At 38.6% G+C, this 17,783-nt stretch overlaps 1 protein-coding gene across 2 annotated transcripts in view; it reads right to left on the bottom strand.

The window, feature by feature from the left end:
• The window catches only part of MICU1 (mitochondrial calcium uptake 1), a 217,391-nt gene that overhangs the window by 25,757 nt on the left and 173,851 nt on the right, over window positions 1–17,783 (bottom strand). For both annotated transcript variants that reach the window (XM_082424548.1, XM_082424547.1), the window contains 2 exons: window positions 15,130–15,267; window positions 5,557–5,665 (listed from right to left, as the gene is read on the bottom strand). In XM_082424548.1, coding sequence (XP_082280674.1) covers window positions 5,557–5,665; window positions 15,130–15,267 — 247 coding nt within the window. The remainder of the gene's footprint in view (window positions 1–5,556; window positions 5,666–15,129; window positions 15,268–17,783) is intronic.

Raw genomic sequence — 17,783 nt, 5'->3', positions numbered from 1 at the left:
CAACGCTATGAGATTAGAAATCAGTTACAGGGAAAAAAACGTAAAAAACACAAACACATGGAGGCTAAACAATATGTTACTAAGTAACCAAGAGATCACTGAAGAAATCAAAGAGGAAATCAAAAAATACCTACAGACAAATGACAATGAAAACATGACAATCCAAAACCTATGGGATGCAGCAAAAGCAGTTCTAAGAGGGAAGTTTATATCAATACAATCCTACCTGAAGAAATAAGAAAAATCTCAAATAAACAATCTAACCTTACACCTAAAGGAACTAGAGAAAGAAGAACAAACAAAACCCAAAGTTAGAAGAAGGAAAGAAATCATAAACATCAGAGAGGAAATAAATGAAATAGAAACAAAGAAAACAATAGCAAAGATCAATAAAACTAAATCCTGGTTCTTTGAGAAGATAAACAAAATTGATAAACCTTTAGCAAGACTCATCAAGAAAAAGAAGGAGAGGACTCAGTAAAATTAGAAATGAAAAAGGAGACATTACAATGGACACCACAGAAATACAAAGCATCCTAAGAGACCACTACAAGCAACTCTATGCCAGTAAAATGGACAAAGTGAAAGAAATGGACAAATTCTTAGAAAGGTATAACCTTCCAAGACTGAACCAGGAAGAAATAGAAAATACGAACAGACCAATCTCAAGCAATGAAATTGAAACTGTGATTAAAAATCTTCCAACAAACAAAAGTCCAGGACCAGATGGCTTCACAGGTGAATTCTATCAAACATTTAGAGAAGACCTAACACCCATCCTTCTCAAACTCTTCCAAAAAATTGCAGAGGGAGAAACACTCCCAAACGCATTCTACGAGGCCACCATCACGCTGATACCAAAACCAGACAGAGATACTACAAAAAAAGAAAATTACAGACCAATATCACTGGTGAATATAGATGCAAAAATCCTCAACAAAATACTAGCAAACAGAATCCAACAACACATTAAAAGGATCATACACCATGATCAAGTGGGATTTATCCCAGGGATGCAAGGATTCTTCAATATATGCAAATCAATCAATGTGATACACCATATTAGCAAATTGAAGAATAAAAACCATATGATCATCTCAATAGATGCAGAAAAAGCTTTCGACAAAATTCAATACCCATTTATGATAAAAACTCTCCAGAAAGTGGGCATAGAGGGAATCTACCTCAACATAATAAAGGCCATATATGACAAAATCACAGCAAACATCATTCTCAATGGTAAAAAACTGAAAGCACTTCCCCTAAGATCAGGAACAAGACAAGGATGTCCACTCTCACCACTATTATTCAACATAGTTTTGGAAGTCCTAGCCACAGCAATCAGAGAAGAAAAAGAAATAAAAGGAATGCAAGTTGGAAAAGAAGAAGTAAAGCTGTCACTGTTTGCAGATGACATGATACTATACACAGAGAATTCTAAAGATGCAACCAGAAAACTACTAGAGCTAATCAATGAATTTGTAAAGTTGCAGGATACAAAATTAATGCACAGAAATCTCTTGCATTCCTATACACTAACAATGAAAGATCAGAAAGAGAAATTAAGGAAACAATCCCATTCACCACTGCAACAAAAAGAATAAAATACCTAGGAATAAACCTACCTAAGGAGGTAAAAGACCTGTACTCAGAAAACTGTAAGACACTGATGAAAGAAATCAAAGATGACACAAACAGATGGAGAGATATACCATGTTCTTGGATTGGAAGAATTAATATTGTGAAAATTACTATACTACCCAAAGCAATCTACAGATTCAGTGCAATCCCTATCAAATTACCAATGGCATTTTTTACAGAACTAGAACAAAGAATCTTAAAATTTGTATGGAGACACAAAAGACCTCGAATAGCCAAAGCAATCTTGAGGGAAAAAAAACAGAGCTGAAGGAATCAGACTCCCTCACTTCAGACTATACTACAAGGCTATAGTAATCAAGACAATATGGTACTGTTAGAAAAACAGAAATATAGATCAATGGAACAGGATAGAAAGCCCAGAGATAAACCCAGCACCTATGGTCAACTAATCTATGACAAAGGAGGCAAGGATATACAATGGAGAAAAACAGTCTCTTCAATAAGTGGTGCTGGGAAAACTGGACAGCTACATGTAAAAGAATGAAATTAGAACACTCCCTAACACCATACACAAAATTAAACTCAAAATGGATTAGAGACCTAAATGTATGCCCAGACACTATAAAACTCTTAGAGGAAAACATAGGCAGAACACTCTATGACATTAATCACAGCAAGATCCTTTTTGACCCAACTCCTAGAGAAATGGAAGTAAAAACAAAAATAAACAAATGGGACCTAATGAAACTTAAAGCTTTTGCACAGCAAAGGAAACCATAAACAAGACAAAAAGACAACCCTCAGAATGGGAGAAAATATTTGCAAATGAAGCAACTGACAAAGGATTAATCTCCAAAATTTATAAGCAGCTCATGCAGCTCAATATCAAAAAAACAAACAATCCAATCCAAAGATGGGCAGAAGATCTAAATAGACATTTCTCCAAAGAAGATATACAGATTGCCAACAAACACATGAAAGGATGCTCAACATCACTAATCATTAGAGAAATGCAAATCAAAACTACAATGAGTTGTCACCTCACACCAGTCAGAATGGCCATCATCAAAAAATCTACAAACAATAAATGCTGGAGAGGGTGTGGAGAAAAGGGAACCCTCTTGTACTGTTGGTGGGAATGTAAATTGATACAGCCACTATGGAGAACAGTATGGAGGTTCCTTAAAAAACTAAAAATAGAACTACCATACGACCCAGCAATCCCACTACTGGGCATATACCCTGAGAAAACCATAATTCAAAAAGAGTCATGTACTACAATGTTCATTGCGGCTCTATTTACAATAGCCAGGACATGGAAGCAACCTAAGTGTCCATTGACAGATGAATGGATAAAGAAGATGTGGCACATATAAACAATGGAATATTACTCAGCCATAAAAAGAAACGAAATTGAGTTATTTGTAGTGAGGTGGATGGACCTAGAGTCTGTCATACAGAGTGAAGTAAGTCAGAAAGAGAAAAACAAATACTGTATGCTAACACATATATATGGAATCTAAAAAAAAAAATGGTTCTGAAGAACCTAGGGGCAGGACAGGAATAAAGATGCAGACATAGAGAATGGATTTGAGGACACGGGGAGGGGAAAGGGTAAGCTGGGATGAAGTAAGAGAGTGGCATGGACATATATACACTACCAAATGTAAAATAAATAGCTAGTGGAAAGCAGTCGCATAGCACTGGGAGATCAGCTTGGTGCTTTGTGACCACTTAGAGGGGTGGGATAGGGAGGGTGGGAGGGAGACGCAAGAGGGAGGAGATATGGGGATATATGTATATGTATAGCTAATTCACTTTGTTATAAAGCAGAAACTTACACACCATTGTAAAGCAATTATACTCCAATAAAGATGTTAAAAAAAAAAAAAAGACCCTGTTAAGAAAATGAATAGGCAAGCCACAGACTGGGAAGCTATTCACATAATATATATCTGATATAGGACTTATATTAGAATATATCAAGAACTTCCACAATTCAATAAGACAAGCAAACTTATAAAAATGGGTAAAAGATTTGAACAGACACTTCACCAAAGAAGATATCTGAATGATGAGAACACAAAAAGTTGCTCAATAGCAGAGGTCATCAGGGAAGTACAAATTAATAACACAATGAGGGGACTTCCCTGGTGGTCCAGTGGTTAAGAATCTGCCTTCCAATACAGGGTACATGGGTTTGATCCCTGGTTAGGGAACTAAGATCCCATAAGCCACAGTGCAACTAAGCCCATGAGCTGCAACTACTGAGCATGCAAGCCACAACTAGAGAGCCTGAGTGCCGCAACTCCAGAGCTCACGTGCTCTGGAGCCCGTGTGCCACAACTACAGAGCTCACACACTCTGGAGCCTGTGTGCCACCAGAGAGTCTTCGCGCTGTAAATACTGAGCCTGCGTGCTGCAACTATTGAGCCTGGGTGCCACAACTAGAGACAGAAGCCTGCACACCTCAATGAAGACCCCGCGTGCCACAACGAAAGATCCTGCATGCCACAACGAAGATCCCACGTGCTGCAACAAAGACCCGACGCAGCCAAAAATAAAATAAAAAAATAAATATTAAAAAAACCAAACAAACACGAGATACCTTTATATACATTCCAGAATCACAAAAATTAAAAAAGACTGATACCACCAACTGTTGACAAGAATGTGGAACCACTTGAACTGCTGTACATTGTTAGTGGGAGTATAAAAAAGATACACTGTGAAAAAGGGTCTGAAAGTTTTTTTTTATAAACGAAATACCTTTCTCTGGACACAGCAATTTACTCCTAGGTATTTATCCAAGAAAACTGAAAATACATGTCCTCAAAAAGACTAACACAAGAATGTTCATAGTGGCTTGATTCAAGATAGCCAATAACTAGAAACAGCCAAGGTGTCCAACAGAAGAGTGGATAAACAAATTGTGGTGTATTCATACAACGGATTACTATTCATAAAAAAGGAACAAACTACTGTACGTGCAACAACATGGGTGGATCTCAAGCACACGCTGAGAGAAACTTTAGAGAGAGTGTACATTGTATAATTCCATTTGTATGAAGTTCTAGAACAAACAAAATTAATCTATGGTGGAAAAATACACAGAATTAAGATTGCCTTGTGATAACCAGGGGCTGAAATCGACTGTGAAAGGGCACAAGGGAACTGTAAACAACTACTGAACTTCAGTTAATATTCATGCTGAAGTATTTGGGAGTGAAGTACTTATGTCTCTAACTTAACTTTGAATGCGTCAAAAAATAAGAGAGATTGATAATCAGAAGGATGAATATATGCATAGATATTCTATCAAGGAAATATAGCAAAATATTCATTGAGGTGGATATATGGATGTTCTCTGAATAATTATTTCAACTGTTATGTATGTTTGAAATTTTGCATAATAAAATATTGGGGAAAAAACTGTTTTCAATTCCTCTGCTCTCTCACATTGACTGTACAAGCTGGAACTGAATTTGTATGAAGTAAGCCAATAGGGGGTGCTATTTTCAGAATCATGATTTTATCTTTTAAAGAAAAACACAAAAACTTTAACATGAAAAACAAACCAAACTATTCCTTCTCAACAAAGAATGAATTAAAATGAACAGCAACTTTACCTTCACATTATATATGTCATGACTCTGGCTCTAAAGAGAGAATTTCTGAATTTCATTCACTGTGCCTCAGCTTAGATGCCTGTTTCCAAGACTAATCATTTAAAGATGGGAATCTGCCTTGACTATATAGCCTTTAGCACAAGACAATATATTTGCTCAATTTGGCCTCTCAGGGTGAAATGCAAGGCTCATACAGTGTCAACAAAACAAATCAAAAAACAATGTCAAGAAAAATTCACGTATTACTGTTAAGGATGGGTAGTCACCTAATAGATTACAGATTCAGTGTTTATAGCTTCAAGAAAAAAATTTTGGGTTTCATTACCTTTATCAAGAGATGCCCCAGCCATATGGTAAAAGCTCAATGCAGTGTCTACATCATTAATGTTCTTTAGGAAAGTAAAAAAGTTCTCCACTTCTGGAAATGTCAGACCCTGAAAGAAGAAAGAAGAAGGCAGTTATTCATGCCTATAAATCAGAAATTTATGCTATGTCTAGAACAGAGACTCAACAAATTAGTCAAGGAATGTCAAATTTGTACACAACAGGGGAACAAAACTCTGGTATTTTACCCTGAGAAACGCACATTGGCTAACTGCTTTCCCCTCATATGTAAAATTTGACATGAAGCTGCTTAAAGTTATGGCTGGATATCTTTAAAGAAAATATTTCTAACTATACCCTCCAATTAGTCACAATATCTGTTGTAACACTTCCTAAATGAGCTGTAGCCACTTGATCTGTTATACATCATAACAAGTAAGACCCATCAGGACTTTCATTTTAATAATCTACTCATAGGCCCGTCAAGCTTTTTGAGGCTTAAGCTAATTGAAGAACCACCAAAGTCAGTAATATACATGGGAACGGTTTCAGCATTTAGCAGAACCCAAGCAACTGGGAAAATTGTTCATTATCTCAATTTAAAAGCTACTAATGAAGCAATTTGCCATGTAACTTTAATCTGATGAAAGTCTGTGAATGAGGAAATTCTTTCCAAAAGCTGGTCAAACATTTGCTGATCTTTGATGCTACTTTCTATGATGGCTCAAGAGAGTAGCTGGATAAACAGGGATTAGAGGGAGGAAGATTTGTCCTATTGCCTGTTTCCCATTTCTCACACATCATGCTGTGATGGAAATGAATACAATCTCTAAGAAGTGAGTAACACTGGGGAGACACTCAGGTTAACGCCTTCTAATGAAGCATCAGGTCCTTTTATGGACTGCAGATGTTGATGGGCTTCTACTCAGTACTGATCCTCTTCCGATCTCCATTTCCCCAAACTACAGAGCCCAGGAATCCACATCGGTAACTCAGTAAAAAGGAAACCTTAATATAGACAATCTATAGAACTTTCCTGGTACTCTCCAAACTGGCCAATGGTATCTTTCTCATTTTATCAAACTAAAAGCTAAAATACTATGTGTATGATTATGTCACTTGATCTTTTTAGTTTTTCTCCTTAGAATCATAGAACTTAAAAATTTTTAAATTATGGAATATGATGACCATATAGAAAGGCACATGAAACAAACTGTTGTAAAATGAACACCCATAAAATCTCGATTCAGGTCAAGAAACAGACAATTACCAGCATCCCAGAAATCTCCCTCTCTTCCTCAACATTACCCTTCCCAGTTATGAGCCTCTTCTCCTCCCAGTGATAACTATTACGACTTTTAGGATATTCATTTCCTTGCTTTTCATAAAAAATAGCTTTACTACCTATTTATGCATCTTTAGACATATGTTTAAAGAGTTTAAGTATGTATGTTTAATTTTATAAATGGAACCATGCAATATGTATTCTACTATATATGGATTCTCTCTTTAAGATTTTTCGATGTTTTTGTGTGTATCTGTAGTTTGTTCATTTTTATTGCTGTAAGTATTCCATCGTGTGACTATCTATTCTATTCGGGCTATTTTCAGTTTTTGGCAATTACGAACGGTTGTCCATCTGTATTTAAGCATTCATTCAAACATTTATGGAGCACCTACTATATACCAAGCTCCATAACTTTTGGCAGTGAAAAAGGCCTATATTAAATAATTCTGCCCCAACTTGAGGTCATTCTCTTAAGGTCATTCTCAGAGGTAGGGTTCATTCCTTGTACAAATGCCATAGTTTGCTATCAAATGTAAGCACTAGGCTAGAAACAACATTATAAGAGGGAAGAATTCCACTGGATCAGAAGCACAAGTTTTACAATATCACCTGCTTGTGGATGGATACACTAATACCATCTTCTCTTCCAAAGATCAAAAGATGTGCAACTTCATAATTCCATCTGCCCAAAACTTTTTTTTTTTTTTTGGCTGCATTCAGTCTTCATTGCTGTGCATGGGCTTTCTCTAGTTGCAGCGAGTGGGGGCTACCCTTCGTTGCGGTGTGCGGGCTTCTCATTGCGGTGGCTTCTCTTGTTGCGGAGCATGGGCTCTAGGTGCGTGGGCTTCAGTAGTTGTACGCTGGCTCAAGAGCGCATGGGCTTCAGTAGTTGTGGTGTGTGGGCTCAGTAGTTGTGGCTCACGGGCTCTAGAGCGCAGGCTCAGTAGTTGTGAAGCACAGGCTTAGTTGCTCTGCGTCATGTGGGATCTTCCCAGACCAGGGATCGAACCCGTGTCCCCTGCATTGGCAGGTGGATTCTTAACCACTGCACCACCAGGGAAGTCCCTTCCCAAAACTTTTTATCTTTTTGAGCAAAGAACTGTTCCAGGTGCCTTTTATAGTCTTCGAGGGAATTGAAATTTTTTCCATTAAGATCTAAATAAGTGGAAATCCGAAGGTGCAATGTCTGGTGAATAGGGCAGATGAATTGGAACTTCCCAGCCAAACTGTAACAGTTTTTGCCTGGTCATCAAAGGAACATGCGGTCTTGCGTTATCCTGATGGAAGATTATGTGTTTTCTGTTGACTAATTCTGGATGCTTTTCGTCAAGTGCTGCTTTCAGTTGTTCTAATTGGGAGCAGCACTTGTTGTAATTAATCGTTTGCTTTTCCGGAAGGAGCTCATAATAGAGGGCTCCCTTCCAATCCCACCATATACACAACATCACCTTCTTTGGATGAAGACTGGCCTTTGGTGTAGTTGGTGGTGGTTCATTTCGCTTACCCCATGATCTCTTCCATTCCACATTATTGTACAGTATCCACTTTTCATCGCCCATCACAATTTGTTTTAAAACAGAACGTTTTTGTTATGTTTAAGTAGAGAATCACATGTGGAAATACGGTCAAGAAGGTTTTTTTTCGCTGAACTTTATGGAACCCAAACATCAAAGTGATTAACATAACAAGCTAGTGCAAATGACTACATTATTATGTGAATGCATTTATATGAAATTTCCAGAAAAGGCAAATCTATAGAGACAGAGGAAGATTTATGGTCGTGTAAGGCTACGGCGGAAATGGGGACTGACTGCAAACTAGCATGAGGGATCTTTTTGGGGTGATGGAAATCTTCTAAAACTAGATTGCAGTGATGATTGCCTAACTCTGTAAATTTACTAAAAATCATTGATGGGTAAATTGGTGAACTGTACACTTAAAATAATTTATATATACTTTATGATATACAGATTATACCTCAATAAAACTGTTAAAAAATAAAAAGCAGTTATAGTAGAATGAGAAGAGGGGGAAGGAAAATTTGTCTTCCTCTGGAGTCAGCTCTAAAGCCAGATATCTAGTGCTGACAGGCCATAGGTAGTACAAACACATTGTAACGATGTTTCCTTGCCTTGTCTTTTAATTGGTCATAGCAAATCCATCTGTCAAGAATCAATCTAATTGCCTGAGCTCCCTCTGTGGCCCATTAAAAAAATAAGTCTCCTTCCTTCTTCCTTATATGCTATGTTTCTCACCAATCTAATCTCTCATCTGCTCCATTTTCTGCTTAGTTTTTAAAAACATTTAAATTATTTTTACACCAGGTAATATATGGATATGGTACAAAATGTTACACAGTACCAAGTAATTCTTCCTTTCCCTCTGTCATCCAGTCTCCCTCCCTACATGTGGTCACTGTCACCAACTTCTTGGGTACCTTTTCAGAGATGTTTCTGTGCTTGTCTTGCTCCAATAAAGCATTTCCCCATTGCAAAGCCCAGACTTTTCTTCAACTGGTTGGTGTCTGGCAGCAGGGGGAAATTACACCATTTCCATTACTTGCATTTCTATAAGACTCTAATAGCCCTGAAACATCACTTTCTTCATATGTTCATTCCTCCTGCTGACAAAATATCAGTGACACCCACTATCAACTGGAAAGACCGCAAACTTCACAGCCTAGTATACAAAGTCCTCTACAATCTGATTCCATAATTTACCTTTCTAGCTATCTCACTAAGAACCTATAGGCTAGAGTATAGCAACACTGTTTTTCTTGTTTCCTCTAAACCTTTCTGCTTATTCAAATCATGGAGAATAAACAGTGACAATAAACAGGTTCATTAGTAGGAAGATTATGGACTCTGGAATGAGACAGTCCTGGCTTTGAATCCTAGTGCCACCTCTTAAGACACTGTGTGATCTCAGACAAATAACTAAGGCTCAGAAAAAGTATTTTTCATCTCAAAAATGGGGATTCTATTCACCAAGCAGGATGTGATAATTAGGGAGAAGATAAGTAAAATGCCTAGTACATAAAAAGTACTCAATAAATAGTAGGGCAAAGTCCTTAGTAAGCTGGCAGGCTCATTACTACAGAGCCACCGGCAGTGAATTTACTCTGTTATGCTCTGAAATACACTCTCTTCTCTGGTATGTGTAGGGCCTTGAGGGATAGGAAATAGGGAAAAGGTTGAGGTATATGAAACTAATTGTGTGTGTGGAAAACCAAAAATAAAATAGGGGAAAAATCCATAAAATTAAATCTCTTAATAGTAATTCACAGTTTAGTACTCCTTTGGGGGAAGTAAAGGTTTCAAAGCTAATCAGTAAAACAAAGCAAATCAGTAGAGTTCTAATCTTTTTTTAGTTTAACAGTCACACCTTGGGTGCTATACATAGTGGCTTTGGTGGGCACCCAATAATTGGAGTTAGAGTTTTTCAAGGGCTCTGCTAGCAATGTTTCTAGAATCTGATATCCTCTCAAGGCCACAATGTGGTTCAACTCTCAAATATCTGTGAGAATATGTGAACAGGGGAGCCCACATGAATGTTATCCACAGAAAACATGAAAAGTTAATAATCTAATAGTTTTATTAAAATTGTTTGATAAGTACTAACCCTACTTAATGGCTAGTAGCAAGATTAATAAGCAATGCTATACACAAAGACTGTTAAGGATAGAGCTGTAACAGGAAACACATAGCAAAAGCAAATACCTTTATAACCTCTGTTTGTCAAAATCCTACTCTGCCTTTCAGGCAAAGCTCAAATTGTACCTCCTCCAAGGTACAAGAATTCTTACTCAGTCTCTTCAGCTGGTTCTAATCTTTCTCATTGGTGCTCCCAAAAGATCTCATTATCTTTATTAGGGTACTTAATATACATTCATCAATGCATTTGACAAACATTTGCCTATGAAACATCGTATAGAGGATGGCAAAGATGAGTAAGACAATGCTCTCAAGAGGCTCAAAGTTGAGTGAGTTGTCTTGTACCATAATTATTTATTATCTGTCTCCCTCCACTTGATGGCAGAGACTTGGTTTTGCTCATTCCTGTATTCCCAATATTTAGAAGAGTGCCTGGCACATGGTGGGTGCTCAATAAATACTGAATATGAAATTATATAGTTCTTTGCATACATCTATTTTTTACTAAACTATTACAGATAGGTGATGGTTTTATCTTTTATCTTTCTCACAGCACCTGGCTTTGTGTCTTGAACATAGCAATGTCTGCCATTGAACTGTAATTTTCAATTCATCCTTGAGTGGATTTGCTAAATTATTAAAGTTTGCAGTTTCTGCACTCTTAACCATAGAGAACCGCCACTGTGAATTACACTTACGAAGTCTCAGAAAATTCTGTCTTTCTTTTAATGAGGAGAAGAAGGTAATTTGGAGGATGGAAAGTAAAAAAAAAGTTAAAGTTGAGTCAGATTTGACCTAGAAGAAAAAGTCACAGAAAAAAGAGATATTGAGGGGAATGGGGACAATCTGATAGAGGATAGGGACTAAACTTTAAAACAAGGCAAAAACAAAACATGTTTCCCATAAAGCAAAAAAAGAAAGAAAGAGAAGAAAAATCTGTCTTTGTTAAATAAGAAACATGGCAGTTACTCAGAGCATGAATAGAGTAATTTTTCCAGGCATGGCAGGTTCCCCAATTCTTCCAGCTATTACTCAGGAACAAAACTAGAGACGCTGATGGAGCAGGCCTTTCCAGAGCAGTGGCTCGCAAGCCTAACTGCACATTAGAATCACCTGGGGAGACTTTTAAGAACTATTGATGCCTGGACCCACCTACTGAGCTTCTGATTCAGTTACTTTGAAGAGGGTTCCAACACCACATTTGTGAAAAATTCCCCAAGCGAGCCTACTGGGAGACCAGGTCTAAAGCACTGCTTTAGAGGAAGAGTATGGTTAGGAGAAATAGAATTTTGCTAGAGAAGGGACAAGATCTGTAATAGGAAGCCTTGGATTTTATTAGTCCAGACTCTGGGCGGTTCATTAATTTCTCTTTCTCTCTGTCTCTGTATTTTCAAAGGCAAAATGAGATCTAACAAAGCTGTTAGAAACACAAAAAAGAAAAATGGCTGTGAAGCACTGCATGGTCATAAAGTAATACACAAATATTTATTTAATACCACCACTAGGACCTTCAATCTTTTAGGTCTGGTTTCATATTTTGTACAGAACCCCACAGAGAAAATGATTAACATGTGCCAAATGAAAACACATTTTCATGTTAACAAATCCAAAGTGGAACAAAAGAAGCAATTAGGAAGCAGACAGTGATCCCCCTATAATGGGAAATTGTCCCCGAGAGATGGGCTGGTAACCTTAGGAGCAAAGGCCCTTCATTAACTCTCATTTTAGTTAATTGCTGTGTTCACAAACTATTTAATCAACATGAGAGTAAAATCAATCTCAATCTCCCTGCTAAGGCAGGTTAGAAATTCTGGGCCAGAAATAATTTAGCACCCCAGATTTTCATCATCTGACAAAATCTGTCCTTTCATTTCAGGGCTCTTTTGCAAGGTCTTCAGGTCCTAAATTGACTCCTGCCAAAGCTAAAATACTTTATTCCTTTAAGGGAGATGTCTCCAACAACCAATTTATTGCTTTTAAATATAAATTCACAACAAAACATAAATTAGCCTATCATGATATAGAATTATTTTAAGGTCAAATCAATGCCTGGACTAAACTTTAAAAATAAGTCTGTTCAAAAGAAAGGAGTGTTCCCTATAAAATCCACCTGTATTTGCAATTAATTTTCTGAATTACAATTTCCAACAGATATGAGCTGAGTTCTAGGTAGTGTAGGAGTTCTCTCTGGGAGAAAAGCACTGTCCTCTGTCACTTTCTGTTAATGAGTCTTCCTCCACAGCCAAGGGAACACCTTGGGCTGGACTGAACTGAGAAGCTGACACTTTTTCTCAGAATCCAGCCTGTTCTCAGTTGCAGTCCACAGCCTGTTCAGAGGTCTGTTCAGCTTTTCAACATCCAAGACAAGGAGGAAAAAGTCTAGCTGATAAGAACTGTTTTCCACCAACTTGGGGCGATGCTATTCATGCAAGATTTCCTGCACGAAGACTAATAACTAAGAAAACTGAGACAAGCACTAGCAATCTTATTTCTTATTTTCAGTTACTGAGTCTTTAAAGCTTAGAGTCTGCATCTAGGACAAGGCTCTTCAATTCATGAGGCCAGGAATGTTAAGTGATTTGTCTAACGTCCACAGAAATCTCTGAGGTAGGACTTGAACTCATCTTCTAGCTCCATGTCTACCACACCACACTACCTTGGCAATCCCTCATGGAACATGTTTAGTGCCAGGTCAGTTTCCCAGTCACGGCCAAATGGTTAAATGTTGTCAGGTGGAAAGGGTACTGAATTGAGAATGAGATCTGGGTTCTTGCCCTTGCATTGCTCTCTGTGTATGTATGTGTGTGTGTGTGTGTGTGTGTGTGTGTGTGTGTGTGTGTGTGTGTGTGTGTGTGTGTGTGTGTGTGTGTGTGCGCGCGCGCGCGCGCTTGTGATCTTTAAGAGATCTGGCCTCTTTACTAGTTTCTGGTTCAGTTTGTTCATCCCACCCCCTGGAAAACCCCAGATGCGGACTCAATTCTACCATCTGCCTCTTCCTGTACGAGGTACAGCTCTGGAGGGTGTCACAGAGCAGTGTTGACAAGTGTCATCACAAATCCATGGTCTCTAATCTCAGTGCTGCTCAAAAAAGGCCCAATCATCTCCTGAAATCTCTAATAATCTTATTCTCAATCTTTTTGCTTCTACGTTTGCTCCTTTCCAAACTACTCTTCATAAAGCAACCAGAGTCATTTCTTTAAACATACACACAACCATGCCATTTCACTGATCACAACCCTTTAACAGCTTCTCTTTGCACTATGAAGAGAACCCCAACTTGTTCCACGCCTACAAGGTCCTGCATGTTCTTGCCCCCATCTCCCTCTCAGACCTCACCTCAGACCATTATCCTCTTTGTTAGTATGCTCCAACCATAATAGTCCCCTTTTAGTTCCTCACACATGCCAGATTCATCTTTCCTCCTTGTTATGGACTGAATGTTTGTGTCTCCCCCACCCCCCAAACTCACACACTGAAGCCTTAACCCCCACTGTGGCTATATTAGGAGATGGGGTCTCTAAGAAAATAATTAAGGATAAATGAGGTCACAAGGCTGGGGCCCTGATCCTATAGGATTAGTGTCCTTATAAGAAGACACATTAGAGAGCATGCTCTCTCTGCACAAACACTAAGATCATGTGAGGACATAGCAAGAAGATGGCTGTCTACAGGACAGGAAGAGAGCCCTCATTAGAAACCCAGTTTGCTGGCACATTGATCATGGACTTCTAGTCTCCAGAACTGTGAGAAAAGAAATTCCTGTTGTTTAAGTCACCCAGTCTGTAGTATTTTGTTATAGCAGCCTAAGCAGAGTAATACACTGCCTCAGAGTTTTAAACATATGCTATTCCTTCTTTCTGGAGCTTCCTCTCCGTTCTTCCTTCCTCTTTCCTTCTTTTCTACTTCCTTACTTCTTGTTCTAATATACCTTCCAATTGGACCAGTGTAATAAAACAGCTCTCCCAAAGGTCATCATTTTACCAAAAACAATGGGTATTTATCATCTCATTTTACTGGACCCTTTCAGTCCCATATGACACTGTAGATCCCTTAGTTCATGAACACTCTTCTTCCTTGGCTTTGATTTCACTACTTCCTCTAGGTATTTCTCTAACCATTTCCTCAAGATTTCATTCTGGAGCTCTTTAAATGTTTGTGTTCTACTTGATCTTGCCCTTGGCTCATAGTTCTTTTCTGTTTAATATCCTCCTTGGGCAACATCATCCATTCTTGTGGTTTTAATTCCAATAGTGTGTTGATGATTCCCAAATCTATCTCAGTCCTCTCAAGTAGATTTCAATATCCAATTGGCTGCTAAACATCTCTGCTTGGATAGTCCACAGGCATCTTAAACTCAAGATATCTACAAGTGAACTCTTTATCTCCCCCTGTAAACCAGCCTGTCTCTTTAAATTCGTAATCTCAGTTCATGGTGCCACCCGTGGTCTGAACAAAAAACCTGGGGTCATTTGGGGCTCTCCCCTCTTCCTCACTCACTGCTCTTTTTTTTTTTTCAGGTACCAGAGATAAATCAGTCATTATTAGTCATTATTTCACTCTCATTATGTTAGTGCCTTTGCAATAACAATATGCTCCCATGGTTCCTTTTCTTCCTCTAGGCAAAGATACCTACCTTTCCCTCTTTGAAGTGCTTCTTGAGCTGCTTCTGCATGGCAGTCAACTTCTTGGACTGCACCCCACTGTAGGCCAGCAGCATGCCACCAAACTGCCTCTCGGTGATTCTCCCATCCACAGGGTCATGGCGTTCAAACTGGGAAGGGAACAGAAAGAGTGTTCATGGGGTCAAATGGAAAGTACTCTGACATGGAATGCGGAATGATCAACTGTGTTGGATGGCAGAGAATAGCTGATGGCTGGGACCATATTTTGAACTATAATTCTCACCAAGATTTAAAAAAATCAGTCAGAAACAAAAGATTTGTGTGTTTTTTTTTTTAATGTATCTATTTTATTTATTTATTTTTGGCTGCGTTGGTATCTTTGTTGCTGCGCGCGGGCTTTCTCTAGTTGCAGCGAGCAGGGACTACTCTTCCGTTGAGGTACACAGGCTTCTCATTGTGGTGGCTTCTCTTGTTGCAGAGCACGGGCTCTAGCCGCATGGGCTTCAGTAGTTGTGGCACGTGGGCTCAGTAGTTGTGGCTTGCAGGCTCTAGAGCACAGGCTCAGTAGCTGTGGCGCATGGGCTTAGTTGCTCTGCGGCATGTGGGATCTTCCCGGACCAAGGCTTGAACCCTTGTCCCCTGCATTGGCAGGCGGATTCTTAACCACTGTGCCACCAGGGAAGCCCAAAAGATTTGTGTTCTTATTCCAGTTCTGCCACTAAGTTACCCAACTACTCTAAGACTCAATTTCCTCACGGATAAAAAGAGCTGCTATAACATCTTATATACCTTCTAGATCAGGAGCTTCCTTGTGGGAATAAAAACAATGTTAAAACTCCATTCAAATTCATGAGTAATAGTATTAGTAATAAGTGCTCTCTGGATCATCCATGTCCCTGCTACTCAGAGAAAACTTAAAAGCTAATTATTACAAATTTGATCAATTATACATATGTAAAAGTCTTATCAGTTCCTTGATCTGTACTTAATATTGTTATACATTCAGACCTCTAAGCATTTCAAAGAAGAGTAGTGTTTTCAGGTTTCCCCCAAAATGGTAATCAAATGCTAGAACAACAACAGAGCTTGAAAAAATTGTATAGAGCGTAGGATGCCTCAATTAGACATGCATACGTATCATAAAGCTACTAAAAAATCTTGAAGTGTATTTAAACATGCAGATGGAAAGGTTAAGTATAAAGGACCTCTAGCTAATCTAAGTGATATCAGAAAACTAAGATTTTCATTTAAAAATGGAGAGAAGGGGCTTTCCTGGTGGCACAGTGGTTAAGAATCCGCCTGCCAATGCAGGGGACACAGGTTCCAGCCCTGGTCGGGGAAGATCCCACATGCCACGGAGCAACTAAGTCTGTGCGCCACAACTACTGAGCCTGCACTCCAGAGCCCGCGAGCCACAACTCCTGAAGCCCAGGTGCCTAGAGCCTGTGCTCTGCAACAAGAGAAGCCACCGCAACAAGAGAAGCCACCGCAATGAGAAGCCCACGCACCGCGACGAAGGTAGCCCCAGCTCACCGCAACTAGAGAAAGCCCGTGCGCAGCAACAAAGACCCAACACAGCCAAAAATAAATAAATAAAATAAATTTTAAAAAATAAAAATAAAATAAAAATGGAGAGAAGAAAGTTATCTCAATGCCAGCTGCAGTGTTAATGATACTTACAAATGCATAAATAATAAAATGGCTAAAGATGGGCCCAGAAACCAATTAGAAAGCAAAACGATTTCAAGATGGTAAAATTTCCCCATGGTTTTATTGGAAAATATCAGTTACCAGGAAACTTTCAGATTCCTATGTGGCAGGGCATAATCCTCTTCTCCTAAGAGGGTTATATATAGACATAAGACATGGCCAAGTAAGGTCATGTCAACAAACATTTCCTGAATGTCTACTAGTTGTTTAGCAGTGTGTTAGTCATTGTGGAGTACCGGAAAGTAGAAGATTCAGTTTCTGTCCTTAGGAACTTCACCATCTAGTAATAGGATAAGATTTACACATAAGACACAAAATAAGGAAGTATGTAGTTAAGAATGAAATTCTCTCTCAATTTTTTTCTTTTTTTGGCTGCACCACACGGCATGCAGAATCTTAATTCCCCAACCAGGGATTGAACCAATGCCCCCTTTAGTGGAAGCGCAGAGTCCTAACCACTGGACCGGCAGGGAATTCCCCTCTCTGTTTTTATTTCCTTGGTTAGTTTGGTAAGTTGATATACACCTTAATTTGTCTCCTCACGGGTCAGGCTATGTCAGTGAGCAAGACAAAAAATTACATTTTAACAACAGCAATCATTTACTGAAAATGTACTACGAGCCAGGTACTTCACCCATATATTCTTTCATTTAATCACTGTAACAACCCTGTGGAGTAGATATTATGAGCTCCATTTTACAGATGAGAAAACTGAGTGAACACGAAGTTAGAGCTCGGAGTCAAACGCGGCTCTATCTGGATCCAAAGACTGTATCTCAATATCATACTATTTCCTCCTTTTAAGCAGTAGTACATATTCATCCTATAGGATAGCATTATGTTGTTCTGGATGAACTTATAAAGCAATGGGATTTAATCATATTTGAGTGAGAAGCAAAACTACTTCCAAAGAAATCAACTTCATCAATATTAAGTGAAAGCCTCACTTTTAACT

This window comes from Balaenoptera physalus (assembly GCF_965194825.1).
Source record: "Balaenoptera physalus genome assembly, chromosome: 14".
Classification (NCBI taxonomy): domain Eukaryota; kingdom Metazoa; phylum Chordata; class Mammalia; order Artiodactyla; family Balaenopteridae; genus Balaenoptera; species Balaenoptera physalus.
The sequence above is the reverse complement of the archived record's forward strand: the minus strand, read 5'-3'. Positions and strand labels throughout refer to the sequence as shown.